Below are 20,554 nucleotides of genomic sequence, written 5' to 3' on the forward strand. Positions count from 1 at the left end.
TTCACCACTAGAACACAATTTAACCTCTATTAGGCATTTCAAGTTAGGCAGACCATGGGTAAAACCGAGACTCTAACCAGAGTGTAACTTTTAACCATTGGACAAAAACCTGGGTCATCCCACTTACATAAGATAGATAATCGTCAGATTCAGAAACCCTTTCACAACAAGGAAGACAGTCTTCAATACAAGAAAATAAAGTGATGATGATAATAATTAAAAAAAAAAAAGTTCTAGAAAATGCCTGGAATGGGATTTGAAGAGATGAGCCAGAAAATTCTGAAGGAAAAAAAATAATTTTATACTCCACCAAGAACATTCAAGCTTACAGAAAATTGTGTGGGAAAAAAAATAACCAAACAAAAAAACTGTATACACAATAAAAGAAGGAAAATCTTTAATTTCTGAGTGAAAGATAACACTTGAGAATAGTGTCATGGCTATAGGCTAGCAACACTGAACTTCTTTGGAAAAAAAAAAATCCGGCCAATTACTTTCAGATGCCTAAACCTGTACTAAAAATTCCAGATATTGATGTATAAAAATTACAATAATTTGCATATAAGGATGCTCATCTATCTGTATCTTCCTTACATATATACATGAAAAGTACTGACAGTCACTATGATTTAATGCAGACACATAGAAGTACCACCAAAAAAAACTTGTCTCAAAGATCTATCAGTCTACCACTGTACTTTTTTTAAAGTTTTAGTATATACACTCTGTTATAGAGACTTTTATGTAAACTGTTGAATAGTTCCCACACAAAACACTGTTTAAAAAATGGAATTTAGCATGAGATATTCCCTTTTCCATGCCCAGTTGAAAAAGTAACCTACAGAAAATAAATGTTTCAATAAAAACACCAGTTATGAATAGAATTTATTCTTTGGACAATTTGTTTTCCTAAATTTAAGGTTGCCTTATATGAAAGAGTATGGGCTTCTTTTGAGTTTTCTTTTTCCGGTTTCATGTAGAAAAGGTTCACTTAGGTATTCCTTATGTTATCAAAGACTCATTTCTAGTCATCTTCTCCTTAAGGCTCACACTGCTCCTCATGCTGGTACCTCACTGTATTTCAAACATATAGTGCCACCATATAGCCAACAGTTTGAAAAAAGTACTTTCAAGAAAACCAAGATGTTGCAGAAATGATGCTGCTGTTCACCTGGCAACTGACTCCTTAATCTAATTGTCCTGCTTTATTTTAGAGGCATTCACTTGCAGAAATCTTATCTTTTAGAGAAGGTCTAAAACCTCATTCTTCTAAAGAATGCAAAGGATCATCAGATGTCCTTATCCAGTGCCCCCCAAAAAATCTAATTTACAGAGTTACTAATAGATTCAACATTCTTCTTTTCACTTCCCTGAATTAAATGTTTAAATGTACTGCTTTGTGCTATCCCTAAGAATGAATTAAACTCCACTTAGTGATTAAGTCACTGTGACATATTTGATTTTCAAAGGAAACAGATGCAACCTCTTACGTGTTTCCAAAAAAAATGCCCCTTTTACCATTTAAATGCAAATTTTGAACCCCATTCATTTCATTCATGATTTCTAACATGCAGAAAAACTGGGCATCTCCAGATTAATCATGCATTCAATTAACAGACTCCAGTGTTCTATTCTACAATAACTACTACAGGAACGAGCAGCTGTGATATAAGCCATTAGAAAGCACACTGTTCAGAATACCTCTGATTATGTATTCTTTCTCATACCACCTATGTATCAAAAGTGTCAGGAGAAAGAAAAAAAAAAAAAATCCCTGAAGTTTCATTGGGAACGGTAATTCCTATTATACTGACAAAAAAGGCAACCGGGAAATTAATCAGGTTTCTGGAAAGACTCTCCAGCTTGGGAAATCTTTTCTGAGACTTTTCAGCTGCACAGGAATAGAGTCATCATCAAACCCATGTTCATTAGATTGAAGAGGTACAGACGGGATGCATAAGTTTAGCCGAAATACAGCACACTGTACGAACATAATGAGAAGACTGTATTTTAAAACGTTGGAGTGAAACACTGATATCAAGATACGAAGTTGCTCCCATCTTTATACGTGTGTAATGACATGGGTAAGTAGTTTCATCATTCTAAAACAAATAAAACAACAAGATAGTCCTTCTACAGAAGAACTGTTTTTTTCAATCATATGTTTCATTCACTGCATCCAGTCTAATCCAACTGTGCTATATATACCCACATTATAATTCACCTCTGCTCTAGGTGATGACAGCTGCATTCTTATGCAGTCAAAATACCTCAGAAGTCTTCCAAAACTGTAATTTCCCACTTTACAAAGCCTTTTAGTTAGCAATAACATGAGCTTATGCTTTAAGAAGCATCAAAAGATTTACTAGTTTAACAGAGAGAAAAATAATTCAAAAAGTTTCACATAATAAAGTTTGTTAGGAAACGTATTCAAGAAACATACTGCAGAAGCAATTACTGTCACACGTAAAATGGGAAACTGGTTTGCACTAGTACACTAGTATGCAAATCCTAGTATGCATAGAAATTAGTATGCAAAGAAGTTACATGCACTGTGTGCATAAAAATCCACTCTACTTTTATTTAATGTAATACAATGCATCTTTTACAGGTCTTAAAAGAGAATATTTTTCTATTTTCGTTTATAACACACTTGTTACTTCTTTCCTCTCCTCCCTCTACGTCTGTATGTCTAGCACTATGATAAAACAAATCGGTAAGCCTTATCACCTCTCCACACTCCAACATAGACCACGAAATCTGATGCCAGATTAATGAATAGACACTTCTGAAAATAACTATTTCTGAAAGCTTATAAAAAAACCATTTATGACCTTTACTGTTAAGTTTAAAACCCCAGAAAATTCCTTTAAAATGTCTGATAAATATTAAGAAATTAATTATTAAAAATTCAAATCTTAAACTCATGAATTATTGATGTTTAATGTTTTAATTTGATATACGCTAATTTAATAAGTTTATTGTTTAAAATAATTATTTAACATTGTTGAATGTTAAATTATTAAGTGTATGGCTATATTAATTACATAAACAGAAAATGAATCCATGAGTTTTCTTAAAAATCCAATAAAGGAAAATTATACATTTCCTTAGATTGTTTAAAACCTCATGAAAAAGCATTGTTCTCAAATAATTTTTTGTTTTATTTTTCTTTCCCTTCTTTTTTTTCCCCCCTCTCCAAATAAATTCTCAGGAATGCGATGAGTGAGAATTCCATTAACTAGCTGACAGTGCTTTCACAGTGATATAATAACAATAAAAGAAATTCTAGTATTATTTTCCTCACTGAAGCCTAACTCATGGCCCAAACTGAAGAGGATATACAGCAGCAGCATCTTTTTTAATGACCAAAGAAGAATATGGGGAAAGGATTTGAGAATAGATTCAGGGCTATTCATGGCCAGAAAATAAATTCCATTCTATAAAAATAGATCTTCGATCAATCAGCAAACAAAAGCAGTTGAATTTGTTTTGGAAGATGAGATTACCCAGAGACAAAAATATTGAGAACAAAGAAATGACAGTTCCACAGTCAGACAATGGTTCTTTAAAAGAAAGTAAAGGAGCAATATTGGAGGTGAAACCTAGAAAAGATGCAGTCAAAAATAAGGAAGAACAAAGTTTCAAGAAATTGAGAATGGTGTATAAAAAGCACTTGAAAGATTCAAGGAGAATGAAGGAGACCTGTTCAGCTACAAAGAAGTCCTAGAAACTTCAGCAATAACAATCTCTTTGAAATCCATGACCAGTCAAAGAAAGGTCTAAATTAGACCTATGTCTAGATTAGAAAGGTCTAGTCTAGAAGAGGAACTCTAACAACTGCAGAGAGCATATCTGACAAAAAGGAAGAAGAAAATAAGACTACAATTGAGTCAAATGGAGCCACGTTTGGGTTATTACAAGAAAGCAAAGAGACAGTCCTAAAACACACTTTCAATTGCAGTAAGAGCTAGACTAAAACAACAAATTAAGAATTAGCTTCTTGAACTTTAGCTGACAATAAGTATTTGTTAACTTATTTCATAGACCGGCTCAGTTCTTGAAAAACAAGCAGTGTTGAAAATGTGTTATCACTTACTGTTTTTGTCCCATGTTGGAGTGTAATTTCATGAGAATCTGGAATTTTCTTGACAGGGTTCTGGAAAAAAGAAGAAAATCCACCTCTTAAAATAGTGCTATGACAAAAAAAAACCTGCAACCAAACAAAAAAAACAATACTACAATATATATAAAAGTAAGAAAGGTTACCCTCACACCAGCCATAACCTGAGGAGGAGAAAGCAGGGGGAAATCAGAAGAGACTGATTACAGATTTTTATTTTCATGGATATACCCCTAAAAATATGAGGAATAACAGTTAAAAAAAGATGAAACTACCTTAATAAAGGTAGTTTATTAAATTTAGTAAATTTAAATTAAATAAAAGATAGTTTATTATTAAATCTTTTCCTGTTTTTCCTCTTTAGAAAAAATTAAAATTCTCTTTGGTTCTTTATCACTATAGTTAACAATCTTGAATTGTGATTTAGTCAATCCATCATTATTATACAATGTCTTTTCAAATAAAAGGACTCTATGAAGCTAACGAAATTAATTTAAAAATCTAGAAATTCATTACAGGAGCTAAGTTATCTATGTGGTTTATTAACATCATGGACTGGCTTCCCACTTCCACTTGTGCCATTATCGCCAGCTCTCATGGGTCTTCACAACTGCCACTTCGATGGCAGCCATAACATAGTCTATGTAATTCAGGGATTTCATTTAGTAGCAACATACAGATCAAAGGCAATTACAGTTTAAAACATCTAACACATCACACTAACATCTGTAACACAAATAGGAAAATAGTTAATTTTCACAGGAAGAAATGTACTGAAAGTACTCAAGTGATTGCAAGGTGCTACAAATGCCATTTGAATCATTGTTCTCAAAATGCTCATTTGTCTGGTACCACTTAAGTTTTCTAAAACAGACACAATCTATCATTTTGATGTCCAGCATCTTTGTTATAATTTTCTGTTGCTGGAGTCTGACTTTAAAGTAATTTTTAAGTACTCTTTATATTATACGTTATATCTCTTTCCTTATCTATCTCTGCCAATTCCTTCCCTGTTTTTCATGCTGGCCACAGAAAGTCTGTACAGCATCAGGCAGATCTCCTTCATACTCGTTTTATCCTGCAGTTCTATCAGCTTTATTTCTCCGATACAACTGAAACTTTCAATATCTTTCGTTTAGCCAAACCTACTCATCTTCTAACTTTACTTCTCGCCACTAACAGCTCTGATTCCCAAAACAACTGTATAATTTCTTTCCCTTTTCACACATACATATACAGAGATAAGCCAGCAGAAGGCTCATGCCCTCTGTTTTCACATTCACAGCATATGCACATCTTTGATAGTCACAGGTGTTTGAAGGGGAATTCAAGTATTAGCATGGAAATCATATACGCACCTGAGCAAAAAAATATTTATGGGACTATGGTCCATGCTAAGTCTCAAAAAGGTATGCATTGGGTCTGACTGAGATGGAGTTAATTTTCCCCATAGCAGCCCTCATAGCGCTGTGCTTTGTATTGGTAGCTAGAAAGGTGTTGATAACACAGCGGTGTTTTGGCTACTGCTGAGCAGTCCTCGCACAGCTTCAAGGCTGTCTCTCCAACATTCCCCCCTCCCCAGTAGATTCCCACCAAGATCCTGGGAGGGGACATAGCCAGGACAGCTGACCCAAACTGACCAAACGGATATTCCATACCATATGATGTCTGCTCAGCAATAAAAGCTAAGAGAAAGGAGCAGGAGGGGGGCATTCACTATTACAACGTTTGTCTTCTGGAGCAACTGCTACGTGTACTGAAGCCCTACTTCCCGGGAAGTGGCTGGACATCACCTGCTGATGGGAAGTAAGAGACTAAATCTTTTGTTTTCCTTTGCTTCCACACACGGCCTTTGCTTTTGCTTTATTAAACTGCCTTCATCTTGACGCACAAGTTTTTCTCGATTTTATTTTCTCTCCCCCGTCCTGCTGAGGAGGGGCATGATAGAGCGGCTTAGTGGGCACCTAGCACCCAGCCAAGGTCAACCCACCACAAGGTAACAAGAAAGGTTTACAAATAGCTACATATGACATTGTGAAAGGTATAGCCCACATGGCATTAAGAGACACTTCCACAGACTCAGTGGTTTACAAGTTGAGAAGCGGGTGTAACTCAAAATTCCCAAGTGAAGCCATGATTATGAAAATGAGTTTATTGTTCAATTATTGACACTATGAAGCACCCAGACAAAGGTATAATTATAATATGAATTAAGTTTTCCATGCCTTCTCATTCCCTGCACTATAAATTGGTACTTGCTGTTCTTGGGATGGAAAAAACTGGTCAACAGCCACTGCCTGTACTGGCCATCTAAGCACATTCCACAAAAACGGAAGTATGAAAAGGAAACAAACAGCTTCCAAGATTCATACTGCCATCACCCACAACAAAAGATGTACTACTACTGTGAATCAAAGGCTTTCACAGAAACCATCCGCTGCTGGAAGGAGAAACAGCATTTTGGTCATTCTCTCTTAAGCACTGCAAGGTTGCTTATTTTGTATTCCAATCCACTTATTGGAATATTATAAGGTTGCTCATTTCATATACCTTACCACAAAGGTAGCTATTGTATGTCTATATTGCGTCAGCGCTGAATTTAATTTTGAGAGGGTATCTTAACTACTTTAAGAGTTCTTTCAGTAATTCAAACAAAAAAAATTATGTTATTAATAAACAAAATGTGCTAGAACAAACTTACTTAATTTTAATTGCTAGCTCCTCCAGGTGACAATGATCAAATCCCTCTTATAACAAAAAGAGTGAACCACATAAAAACATTTTTGCTTTGCAGTGCACTCATGCTGAACACTGTTCTGGCTACTTATCTTTAAGGGAGAACAACAGATAGGAATACATTCTGCCACCTGATAAATCAAAGAGCCTGAGCCTGAAAGTTGGACATTTGGCGAGTGCTAGTGGTGCTACACTCTGCAGTGTCCAAGGGATGCCTGACAGTTAAAGTAACTGTTCAGACTATTCAAAACAAAAAATTAAGATAACAACATCCAGAAACATAACTTGGCATAACATCTTCAAATCAGCCAAACATTTACAAAAAACCAAGGTGGCTTATTCTATTTTAGTAATTATGAACTTCCTAAATGACTGAGAATGCTATAAATATCTGTAACCTGCTACAACAAATGCCTATATGTGCACACAAAAATCAGATACAACTACCACTTTTCCAGTTATTAAGTTCCAAAGAATAAGGAATGCCATAAAATTGTTTTTTCACACTCTCAAGGGAAAATACAGTTAGTACATTTTATGCTGATTTGAACATCAGGATCCCATGTATATTAGAATACTACTGCAAGTCTGAAAAAATGAAAAGGTAGACTTTGCCCAAAGTGTACCAGCACTTCCAAGTCTTCCAGTTGTTGCTTGGATTTCAGCTGTTAAGTTTACACAAATTGAATTTAATATTTCAGTAATGCTGTTCTGGAAAATTGGTACTGTAATTAAAACTAGATGAGATTAAATCTTTACAGGATTTTTTTGTTGGTTTTCTTTTTTTTTTTTTTTTTTTTTTTTTTTTTAAAACCGTATCAGGAAGAGACAGTATGTTAAATTTCTCTTTCAGCAGAAACAAATGAAAACAGGTTTGGTGTTGACATATCTCCTAATATTTTTATAAAAATTCTCAATTCCCTGGCTTACATAGATTAATATATATTAAATCTGTGAAACAGTGTATTCTAGGACTTCACAGTTTTTCTCAAAAACGAAAAGTCTTACCTTTTAAATGATTTCTGTAAAAGGACACTATAGGTCAGGCATCACATCTGCAGTTTGCAGTTACATTTTTTCAGGGAATTCCAGTCCTAGCTGACTGTTAAGCTCCTGTGCCTGACAACACTCTTCCATTCATTGTGACACTATCCCTAAAAACTGTGGATTTTTTTTTCTTGTTCCTTTTGGGAGCTTCCTTATCCTCAAGCAATACTCAGAAAATATACCACTAGAAACCACAGGCTGAAACTAGGTCAGAGTCTCCAAGATCTCTTGAGACAAATCAAAGACAAAAACAAAAAGTCAAATAAACCAATGATGCAGGTCAAACCAGACAAGTGAGAGAATAGACACAAAAAGGAAAAATTAGTTAAAATCTAGATTTCTACATCCTACAAGATATCCTTCAATATCCTCAGGATTGTAAATATGGGCAATAATAACCACTGGGACTTGGCAGAAGACAGAGGGATACAGGAGGTGGGAAAAGAATGGGCTGATATCTTTATGATAAACTAATCATTTGGCTTGGGGAGAAAGTTACGTTCTACAGAAGTAATAAACTAATCCACTAAACAGTACCAGAGAGAGGAATTTACAATTGAAAAATACCTCAACCTTTACCATCTGTTAGCCTTTCTAATAGATTGATCATCCAAAAGTCATTTTAGAATGACTTTAGAATGACCATTAGATTATGTTCACAGGCTTAAATGAGTAAAAGCAAAGACTATGAAAAACAAAATGTGAATTCCACAATGACATATTCTGCTGATCTCTCATACACAGTAACTGCGAACTGCACTTGGTGAAAAATAAATTTATTCACTAGAATCCAACCTCTCCCCTGCTAAAAATACTCCTACAAGTTAGAATATAGGTCCTCAAATGACTCACCTTTTCATAGCACAACCAGAGAAGGGCAGAATGATGCATTTATGCCTAAAAGTACCTGTATTGCTCTGTTTGCAGAGGTCTGTATTTCACTAAATGGAAGCTATCCTGCGTGAAAGAGACTTGCAAGCTATAAGTAATCTTTCATACACCAGGCCCTTAAACGGGAACTTTTCTGGGCACCCACAAGACTACAATTTAACAGAGGAAACAATACAATTTTTTTCTCTGTGTTTGCAATTGTCCTTAGATTCTAGTATAGAGGATCTTGCCTTCCTTGAGGATTTCAAGATCATTGCCCTGGAAGAAAATATGACTTTCCTTTTCTGTATAGCTCCTGTGTTCTTAGAGCTCTCCTGAAATGCTGACTTGCTGGAGACTTGAAGAGACTTCTCATTTGTGGGAGCAGAGCTATGGTACAGCATGGAGAAAAAACATGCAGAACTACAACTGATTAAACTAAAGGTGAGCACTTTCCCTGTCTTGAGCAGGAGAAGAGGTTAAAGTTGGCTTGGCTACTACTTACTTTAAATAGCTTAAGTACTATACTAAAAAACCCCTTCTGCTGGAAGTGTAAACACTCACATCCTGCTCTTTTGGGTCTCTCGTTTGGTGCACTCCACATGGAAGATGCTGTCTGTTCATGGGCAGGAGTGAAAAGAAGGAGGCAAGAGCTACACTTTATAGAGATTTCTCAATTTCTGGTGAAACTGCGGGTTTCACAGAACAAATTTAACAGAGGTGGTCAGACACAGATGATTGCTGCCTCACTAGAAGACAGATGGAATAACTGGGTTCCTGATGGACAGCAGGAACAGCTGGTGGAAGTGGGAGGCAGACAAAAAAACCTAGCATCAAATGGTGACGGAATTACCTTCATCTACTTAAGAAACTGCAGCAATTCAAACTCCCAAATGAAGGACTCCCTGCAGAAAACCATGTTTTAATCATTCAAATCTCTGGCCTTCTGGCAATTAAGACAAAAGAACTTCCTATTTTCAAGCATTTTGTTTAAATATGTCATGTTCATGTTTTCTTTTAAGTTTTTTTAAAGCCTCCTCTCTTCACCTCCAAAATTACTGTATTCCATGGAAAAGCAAATGCCACACTGCTAGGGGGGCAGGTGGGGGGAGCAGGAAAGTTTGAGAGCCTTTGAAAGGCTTTTATTTCAGACTCCAGCATACAGACTGACAGTGCTGAAATCTTCTTCCTTGTGACTAGACAGTAATAATTTTCCGTATCGTCCATTCTTCTCCAGCAAAGATTTCAAAGTAATAAGCATGATTAAAAAAGAGTAATCAAGAGTGACGGGAATAGTTAAAAGGAGAAATGTTATGTCTCCTAATAAAAATGTTCAGGGTGTAAATTATGTAACATATTGAAAGAAAATGCTCTTAAGAGATTTTAAGAATAAAACAAATGGGCAGACAACTCATCAACAATCACAACAGAAAGGACAGGATTTCTGACATGGTAATTCCCAAAGTGGAGAGGTATACCACAAGCTCTTTAGTTTAGACAGATAAAATACCACAGAAAACCACTGAATTGTGCAGATAAACTGTTAGAACAGCATCACAGAAATCCGGTCCAACTGCTGCAGTATCTAGGCACAACAATATGTTAACACCAATAGCAGAAGACTTTACACTACTTCTATTTTAGAAGTTACAACAAAAAAGCAAGTCATGCTTGTTGTTGCTTGCTAATTTCTGTATCATATGTGTTCGGTTTACAGGTCCAAGCATTCTCTCTCAAACATCACCTAAAATACAACCCAAATGCTTCTCCTTTCAGGGGAAAGAAGTTACAGAAGTCCATCAAACTTCATAGGGGGATACTTGCACAACCTCCCTGTATTGCATTTAAGTTCAGAGCTAAGCATGTAGTTCTTCCTTTCTACCTCACATCCAACTTTGATACATACTACATTCATGTAAGTGAATGAAATCAACAGACTACTTTAGTGATGATGAACAGAGAGAACAGAACCTTGTTCCATCCTTCAATATTGAGTCTGAAACACTATTAGAAGAAAGATAAAAGACTGTGGAGGGGAGTATTTCACAGATCTGGAAGAAAACATGCCTCATTTCTCTTTTCAGACTAGAAAATCAAGTTTTAACCTGTTAGGCACCCAGCTGAATTTTCCATGACAGCAGTGAAAGCTGAAGACAGTAATAAGAGTTTAAATTGATTTTTTCTATTCTTTTTTAAACTCGTTTTGCAAACACACACACACACACTGATGTTCATGTTTTGTTCCACAAGTTACTCCTCATGCACTGATTAAAACCATATTACTTGTAAAATGGGCAGGTTTTCCAAGTCACAATTTTTCATTCTTTTCCTCCATAACTTAAACTGAAAATAAATGTCCAAGATATCACTAAGGTTGCACAAGTGTACACTGAAAGAGAAAGATGGAGTATGACACAATGTGAGAGATGGGTGAGATGCTGGTTTACAGCAACAGAAAAATAGAAACTTTTTTGGGTTTATAGGAGTGCATTATCCACAAACTTGCATGCAGAAGGAAGCATCCAGATTTGAATGGATGTTTCAACAACTTGTAATTTTCTCTCTTTTAGGTGTTAAGAGTTGACAAATGTATTCTGATGCAAGCTTCCATGTTATTAAACTCAGTTTCGCTCAGATTCATATAATCCGAGTTTCTGAATGTGATGCATCTACACATGGAAAACACTTACTTCAGACTTCTTACACAGCCCTCAAAAGAGACAGGTAACTCTAGAGGAAGAATAAGTGTATCAAAAAACTGAATCATCTGGAGACCTCTCCTCTTCATGAATTATTCAGGGAGTGTAAGGCAACTAAATTCCTAACATAGGTGCCTTGATTAGGTTGAATGAATCATGGCCTATGTGTGTATTATCTAAAATTTTGGCCCAACAAAGATAAAGAAAAAGGAAAATATTATAGAAAACAGGATGATACATGCAAACACTAGTATGAATCATCTTGGCTGATATTCCCATGAAACACCCACAATATCTGTTACTCATGGAAAAACGTAGATAACTCATAACTCCATGACAAATGCAGAAAACTTTCAAAATTAACAGAAATATTGGAAGGGCCCTACAAAATGCTCTCTCTCCCAGCTATCCTTTAATTCGCATAACACTCAAAACAGCACAGAACTTAAGTCTTGAATTTTAAGTACAGGAAGACTAAGGAGAGGTTATTCTTTTCTTTAGCGAGCTAAAATGCATTACTCCAGGGTGCATTCAAGAATTAAGGAGGTGTTTAAGTAGATGAACTTCCTTTCAAATGCCTACAGGAAGTAAATTTATTTATTCAATATGGAAACAGTACTGTGGCTAGCTTCTCTCAACATCATCTAATTCACAGCCTCATGAAATTTTTTCTTATGATCCGAACCAGAGTGTTTTGTCAGGTTTAACCAACAAGGGAAAAGACCTTAGATTAAATCTTCATTCCAACACATGACTGCCTAAAAATAATAAATTTGTAATGTTATTATAGGTCAGATACAACATATTTTATTAGATGATGGGTCAAATGGTAATTCAGAGACTGTTCCCAGACACAATAGGTAACATGAATTAAATCTCCTCTTCCCTTTCATGCCACTTACTGGCATATCTGCTTCTGAAAAAGATTCCAATAGATTAATAATTTAGAAAAGGTATTGCAATTAGAGTCTCAGCATGGTTTGCAAATATCTTTTTTAGATATAAACATCACACTTCTAAAGTACAGCAAAATGCCTGCCTGATCTGTCTCCTGGGAGGTAGTTTTAGATAGATTTCAGGAGGTTACTATTTTTCACCTATATTCTAAAATCTCATTCAGATAATTTCTAGGTTTATAACAAGCCCTTGATTTATGAAGTCATAGTTTATATTAATATTTATGACCTGGGAATTGTTCTCACAACGTATACCAGAGAAATTCTCTTGAGCCTTTTCTAAAGCAAGTTGTAATCACTGATAAAACTGATTTAAATCTAAAATTGCCTGTGGTTGTTCAAGTTTGCTTTGCAGTTTCTGGGACACCTATTTATTTAAGCTGAGTGTTCTGGTGATATTTCAGATATATTACATTCTGCTCACATAACTACCTGCCTATTTCATCTTTATCATCTCAGTTTCATATGCATATAAATACTTCAGATTTGCTAAAACAGTATGCACAACTGCCACATACCACCAAAAAGCATCCATGCTCAGTCAAGACAGTTTTACTACAGCAATAAGATACACAAAATTACTACTACCTACCACGTTAAAAATGAAAAAAATCACTAGCATTTTCAGTCAGACATATCCTTTATTAAGATTATTCTTTAGAGCTGAATAGCGTATTTCGTTTTAATATAAAGGAGTATTTCTATTTACTCCGAAACAGTAAAATAGCACACAGAATCACAGATCAGCTGACAATGAGGAGAAACAAAACAAACACACAACTAACATCTCTGGTCTGAAAGCTCTGCACAGCCCGGCAGGTAACCAAACAATAGCTTAACTCTGAAATCAGAAAGGACAAATAATGTGAACTTTCAACTCTTTGGAGTTTTAAGTGCCAAATGCTTAGTTCAGATGCAAACAATCCTCACTTACGCATTCACATATTTCACGTTCAGCTTGATAAGAATTTCTGTACCACACAGATTCCATGTGGGATTTCTACCACAGGGAATATGGCCTAAAAGACACACATGAAAGAATCCAAGAACACAACATAGGATGCAGGACCAGACTGAACCTAACTTTCATTATGCATAACATTTTTCAGCTTGCTAGCCAGTTCACTTAATTATTTACATTAAACTTGCTCTAAAATGTCCTTTATCTAAACTACACAGACACTTTATCATTATTACCCTTTGGCAAACTTCAGGAAAAAAACCATGTGAAGTTCTTTCACTTGACTCACCAAGAGAAACCATGAAAACCAAGGTTACACTAAGAATTCCAGAAGCCATATCCTGTCTTTTAATAATTAGAACACTTTCAGATGTTTTTCAGTCGTTAAAATAGCTTTACTGTTCTCCAGATTTACCTTCTGTATTAAAATTACTTATTAAGTATTTCAGAATTTAGAAACCATACATGTACAAAGTTTAACGTTTTTTGCAAACAAAATGCCTCCCCTCCCTATATTTTAAAAGTCAGTGATACTATTAAGCCCTTGTAATTCGTGCAGCAAAAGGCAGTTTTAGTTACACACACTTCTACAGAAGTACATTAAGATAATATATGCAGTAGAATAAGTATTAGTGTTTCTTTTGCAAGTTTCGTAAGCAGTGGAATTAAGTCCATCAGCACCACTACACTCTACATTTTAATTTGGGACTCATCAAAACTTAAAAAGCCAACGCAACAAATAGATGTTCAATATTTAGCACTGCTGTCTAAAACAGACATGGAGATTACTACAATTGAAATAAAATGCATTTTTCCTCTCATCAAAAAAGAGCCTGATGCTCACTTTAAGACTTCTGGTGATCATGTTAGCATAGAATTTCATAAGCATCAAGGCGATATGAATAAGAACCTCTATACCCGTATAACAACAATCTCATTAGTGAGCCATCTCTTAAATTATACATGTTTTAATGACCAAAATTAAAACAATACACCATTGGTATAGACCAATCCTTGACCTTTGACTTTGTGCAATTTATTTCATTCCTGCATACCCCAGTTTCCTCATCTGAAAAATTTGAATAAATAATATCTATCACAAGGAATCTGCCACACGGTTTTATTGAGCAACGCTGGTGAAATTCTTCAAATTCCTCAGGGATCCTGTTATTCTTAGCAAACACATTACAGTCAGCAAAACTAAAAAAACACATCTCTAGAGAGAGAATTGTCCACAGACTATACTTTCTAACAGTTCTCCAATTGTGATTGTAAAAAGGTGTTCACTCAAATGTTTACTGCAGGATCTTGAGAGACACAAATTTACGCATACCGCCCACTTAGTGACAAATATTCCAGTTGTCTACAAATTTACTAATCAATTAGGATAAGGAAGTAAAACTGGGGGGCAGGGAGTCATCAGCTAGGCATGCAAAGAAGATCTACCACCACACGGTGAAGGGGGGGGGGGGGGGCGGGTTTAAAAATTCCAGCATGTCTAAGTTACTGCAGGAAGGAAGGACAATTTCCTATCTAGCTCCCACACCTGGTTCCAATTCTATTACTGTTTCGATTACTAATTCTCCCATGCCACCCATAAATTACCTTCAAAACATTAACATTTAAGCTGTCTTAGAGCAGCACAATTTTATGTAATGTGACATGAGAATAAATTGCTAAGTGACTTTAACTATGCATCTGGAAAGAGGAAAAGATACATTTATATTGTACACATGTGAGGTCCATGCCTGGAAGAAACACGCCTTTCTCCACGCTTCACTCAGGTATATTTCTTTAACTAAAGCTTATGTCAGAAGAGGGTAGTGCATTATGGCCAGATGATGTATCTCATATTGTTAAAACTGTTGTAATACCCAACGACACCGCAAATAATTTTCAAAATGTTCAGCGCAAATACTAAGCACTACGTTAAAAATCACAGCCAGTGTGAATATCTTGGGCTTATTTTTAATCATAAAACCCATCATTTTTAAAAGTTGTGCCCAAGAATTATAAAACATGCTCATCTTCTATGCATTTATATGATATGTCTTACTATAGTATCTATAAATGTTGAGACCCCTCCAACATACCATATCAAAAATAGTAATTTCTATACACGTAATGTAGTCTGCAAATTCCAAATTATTACAATTAAACCTGACAAGACACACAACTAAACAGAGAGCCATTGATCTCTACATAGCAATTAAACAACTATTATTCAGTATTGCTCAGTTGTGGATTATACAGGAACAGAGTAAAGACCCCAGCACATTTTCCAGTGGAATGATGCCCACATGTCAAATCCAACACTCATTATAGTCATTCCTCAAGAAGCCTGAGGTATAAAAGCATACAGAAGCAATGCTTTCACTTTTTAACCCTGACTAAGATAAAGATCCATTGTCTAGACAATACACAAAATTTTAGCTGTGTTTATGGAGAAAGAAGGCAAAAATTCAAGAACATCATATCTTACTGAAATGCCTTATTTCACAGACTTTTACTGACATTATGTTAAGACCTCGTATATTTTTCTTACTCCTTAACTGTTAGAAAATGTAGAATATTAGACACATCCTGTGAGATCTTTCCTTAAACTATTTGATAGGCTTCTTGACCTTCTCCACAAGGAGGTGCTGCAGATACTCCATACTATACAAAGATTACCTCAGTTACCAGAAAAGTCTTCTTCCTTCTACAATCTAAAATTTAAGTTTGGATTATATGATTCAAATTAAGTCACTATTAACAGTGTACATAACAACCTTGTTAATCTAGCTGAGATGGATTAATAGCAACATGCATCTTCAACTTGGTCATAACAGACAGTTAACAACATATTTTTAACCCTCACTATATAGTACCAAGATGACAATTTTGGATGTTCAGATGATGCTCTACAACTACTTTCTTCTGGAGTGAGGAAAGAAAAGTATAGTTCATAGATATAAGGAACTCCAGATTTCAGACCACATATCTGCTACATATCTGCTGTGAGATTTTCAATATGACAATTGCTTGTGTGTCTAACTATCGTATCTTAAATGGGATAAAAAGTCCCATCTTGCAAGTGTGCTACAATGACACATTAATAACTATGGTAGGTTTGTTCATGCATTCGAGCTGCTCAGATTCTACCAAGCCAGAAGCCATTATTAATGCCTATTATTAATATAGAGTCATAGAATAGTTTGGGTTGGAAGGGACCTCTAAAGGTCATCCAGTCCAACCCCCCTGCAATCAGCAGGGACATCTGCAACTAGATCAGGGTGCTCAGAGCCCTGTCCAACCTGACCTTGGCTGTTTCCAGGGATGGGGCATCTACCGCCTCTCTGGGCAATCTGTTCCAGTGTTTCACCACCCTCATTGTAAAAAATTTCTTCCTTATACCTAGTCTGAATCTACCCTCCATTAGTTTAAAACCATTACCTCTTGTCCTATTGCTACAGGCTTTACTCAAAATTCTGTCCCCATCTTTCTTATAAGCCCCCTTTAAGTATTGAAAGGCCGCAATAATGTCTCCCCAGAGCCTTCTCCAGGCTGAACAACCCCAACTCTCTCAGCCTGTCCTCATAGGAGAGGTGTTTCATCCTCTGATCATTTTTGTGGCCCTTCTCTGGACCTGATCCAACAGGTCCATGTCCTTCTCTCTTTTCTTGACTCCAGAGCTGGACACAGTACTCCAGGTGGGGTCTCACCAGAGCAGAGTAGAGGGGGAGAATCACCTCCCTCGACCTGCTGGCCACGCTTCTTTTGATGCCGCCCTGGACATAGGTGGCCTTCTGGGCTGCAAGCACCCATTGTCGGCTCATGTCCAGCTTTTCATCCACCAGTACATCCAAGTCCTTCTTGGTAGGGCTGCTCTCAATCCCTTCATCCCTCAGCCTGTACTGATACCGGGGGTTGCCCCAACCCAGGTGCAGGACCTTGCACTTGGCCTTGTTGAACCTCATGAGGTTCACATGTGCCCACTTCTTGAGCCTGTCCAGGTCCCTCTGAATGGCATCTCATCCCTCAGATATGTCATACTTTGAGGTTCCCTAAGTCCCTCACAAACTCATTTACAAAACAAAGTAAAAACAAACAAAAAAAAACACATTAGGGGAAAAAAAAAAAGAGCTCTGTGTATAATGCTCATATTACAAGTCAAATCTTGCAGTTGTTGAGAAAACAGATCTGCAGTATTTCATATCTCCTGTTTGACTGACTGGTGAAGTTACCAGGCAATGCACGATTCCATAACTACTGTTTCCATAAATAAGCAAGCTAAAAAAACTCTCCAGCAGTTCTTCCCCTGTAACAAGCAAGTGCTTAAACATAGGTCCAACTTGCTATTCTATCAAAAGAAATGAAAGCATAAAATAAGCCAAAAATGAGCGTGAGAGAAGCAGAGAGCTTATAAACACTTACTGGCTTTCCACAGGAGAAGCTGAAGTGGTGGGAAGGAACGTATAACCCATAAAATAACCTGAATGAAATGCAGTCCAAGAATTTTTGCTGAGATTTTTTCAAATTCCCTGCTATGGACATTTTCCAGGCAACTAATAAGGAAGCCAAAACAAGGATTCCCAATTTTGCATAGTTTGCTGGGCTTGGGCAGAATTTAACTCCCGTTTCTGGAATTTGTTCTGTAGGCCTGAATTCTTCACATTAATCTCGTTTGACATCCTCCTTGGACTTGTGATCCATGAAATGATATGGTTTAGTTCTGAAACTAATGCTACCTCACATAACACCTACTGCTGTCCCGGGCTTGACTGTTTCCCAGGCCTTTTAACATTTACATTTCACCTCTTGGGAGCCACACAAAATGGACAGTAGATAAGCTTACAAAACAAATTGTTTTGCCTTGAGTTTTTCAATGCCATTATTCTGTTTACAGATAAAGTGCAAAGTACAGATCACTTGAAGGCACTTTTCTTTATGCGCTTGCCTTTTAAGTCTACCTTGCCTTCAGTATCATACATTCAGATACTCTGGATCCTCATTTCATCTGGCTACCACAGTTAACATCCAGTCTGAGATAGCAAAAATGGACCTCTGAGTAGTGAATGATGGCATCCTCTTGTCTTCAGGTTCCTCTCATGAGATCCTGATAAACCTGTACAAGACAGGGAGAAATGCCTACCGGGACACTTTATTTAGGTGAAGTCTGCCTTCATAAACTAATTACTTCAGAAACCACTGTATAGGGCCATCTATTAAAATGGGAAAACCCTAACACTGATGGTAACGTGGTCCTACCTGTGAACCACTTGCCCTTGGAATTGCAGTGCAATAGAGAAATAAGAAAATAGAGAAAGCAAAAGAATCCCGCTTTCAAAACACAATCATCAGTTTGACACAAACATGTATAAAAATTATTAAAACCCACCATAAGCTATTCATGCATTCTCAAATCCTCACAGTCACTATGATACTGAACAATTCCAGTAGTGTGGAACATAGGTGAGGGAACAAGCTAGCAAGAGTGAGCAAATGCATATAAATAGATTTTTGCAGTTGGTTGTGGGTATCAAGAGCTTAGAAGTATCTATTAATACTGACAGGCACAGGGTAGATACACATTGCTCTGTCAAAATTTTGTACAATAAAGGGAGTGGGGGAGTTCTGGCTAAGACACTGGAATTTTTCATAAGCTTAGATATTTGCTCTGAGATGATAATTACTGTTCAAGTGATAGGCTTGTTTACAAACTTGCACTTAAAGAACTCAAATAATGCATAAGCTATATTGTGAACTGCATGCAATCTAACCTATCTACCCCAATGGATGAAAGACCTGAGATGACCTCCTTAGAACTTGTAATTACAAGGTATGGTATGTTAAGCCTAACGTTTACACAGTAAGCCCTTCTCACTGTAAAAGTGCCAAGCTGAGAGATTATTGTCAGTGTGCCTCAGAGCTTCTCCTCCATGCCTTTTCAGCAAGAACAATGGCACAGAGTGAAGTCAGGTAGTGCATTATCAGGGGCTGCCATGCAGTGTTTTCAAAAAACCTATGAAAGCTAAAGCTGGGTTGTTTTCTTTGATGAGAGATGAGTGGTTACATAGTAAAGATAAATTAAATATTATTTATTCATCTTATTTAAAATACAAACATTCTGCACATGTAAGTGTTTGGATTCTCATATCAGCTCCCAGCCTGCAAGACATATTTCCTAACAAAGAAAGCCTAAAACCACCAGTAATCTTTTTTTAGACTATTTGTGCCTCAATCACTCCTGATTTAATTTTTTTATCTGCAAAAACTGCAATATGTACAAACAGCTTTGAACCAAAACCAGTTATTAGGAAGTTCTCCTGCTCAATTTAGTTCTGAAAGTGAGCCAATTACATTACTGGTTACGCAACCATCAGAGAAAACATAGCTTAAAGATACTTTCTTGCCTATATATAAATTAGGTTTATAATGCTCCAAAGAAAAATTGTGTCACTAACTAGTATTCCAAAAAGGTGAAAAAACTTGAAGTGTCAAGGTTGGCTCCAGAAAAAAAATCTTCTTACTATACTCAGAAAGCAAGCAGGTTTGACAGATAAACAGCCAGAAGCAAACATGAATCTTTGCAACCCCACATTTTCATTATTTTTTTCTCTCCATATTTTTCAGACTAAGAGTAATACTAACTCTTCTTCTGACACTTCCCTCCCTCCCAAACAGCAGAGGATCCACACTCTGTTCTTTCCCCACTGACTACCGTACTGTTAAGCGTTTTCTCATATTACTGATTCTTATTTGCCTAATTCACCTCTATATCATTTAACTGCTGTGTATGTTCTGTATTATAAAAGGTCTGCTATCTTAAGTCTGGCTGTATACAGTACTTCAAGATGCAGCTAGCCACAAAATTTTCTCCTGATCAGCCAGAGAAGTTGGGTAATTTCTATGATATTCTGCCACCCACTCAAACTTGGTTGCAGAGTCCATAATGAGGTTACTCCCTGAAAGTATCAGACAGGGTTGCAGCTTCCGTTAGTTCCTACACTATGAGACTCCCAAGAGGTAAACTAATGCAAACTGCATTAAACTACATAGAATTAAACTACAGCTGACAACTATTATTTTTTGACAGGATAGAACTAGTTTTCATAACTATCATGTGATTTGGGCAGATGCCCATTTAAAATAGCATCATAAATAGCATAGTTATAACTAA

General features: G+C 36.3%; 1 protein-coding gene across 2 annotated transcripts in view; it reads right to left on the reverse strand.

The window, feature by feature from the left end:
• The window catches only part of WDR70 (WD repeat domain 70), a 144,679-nt gene that overhangs the window by 100,795 nt on the left and 23,330 nt on the right, over positions 1 to 20,554 (reverse strand). For both annotated transcript variants that reach the window (XM_050912469.1, XM_050912470.1), the window contains one exon: positions 4,100 to 4,159. In XM_050912469.1, coding sequence (XP_050768426.1) covers positions 4,100 to 4,159 — 60 coding nt within the window. The remainder of the gene's footprint in view (positions 1 to 4,099; positions 4,160 to 20,554) is intronic.

This window comes from Gymnogyps californianus, chromosome Z (assembly GCF_018139145.2).
Source record: "Gymnogyps californianus isolate 813 chromosome Z, ASM1813914v2, whole genome shotgun sequence".
In the NCBI taxonomy this organism is placed as follows: domain Eukaryota; kingdom Metazoa; phylum Chordata; class Aves; order Accipitriformes; family Cathartidae; genus Gymnogyps; species Gymnogyps californianus.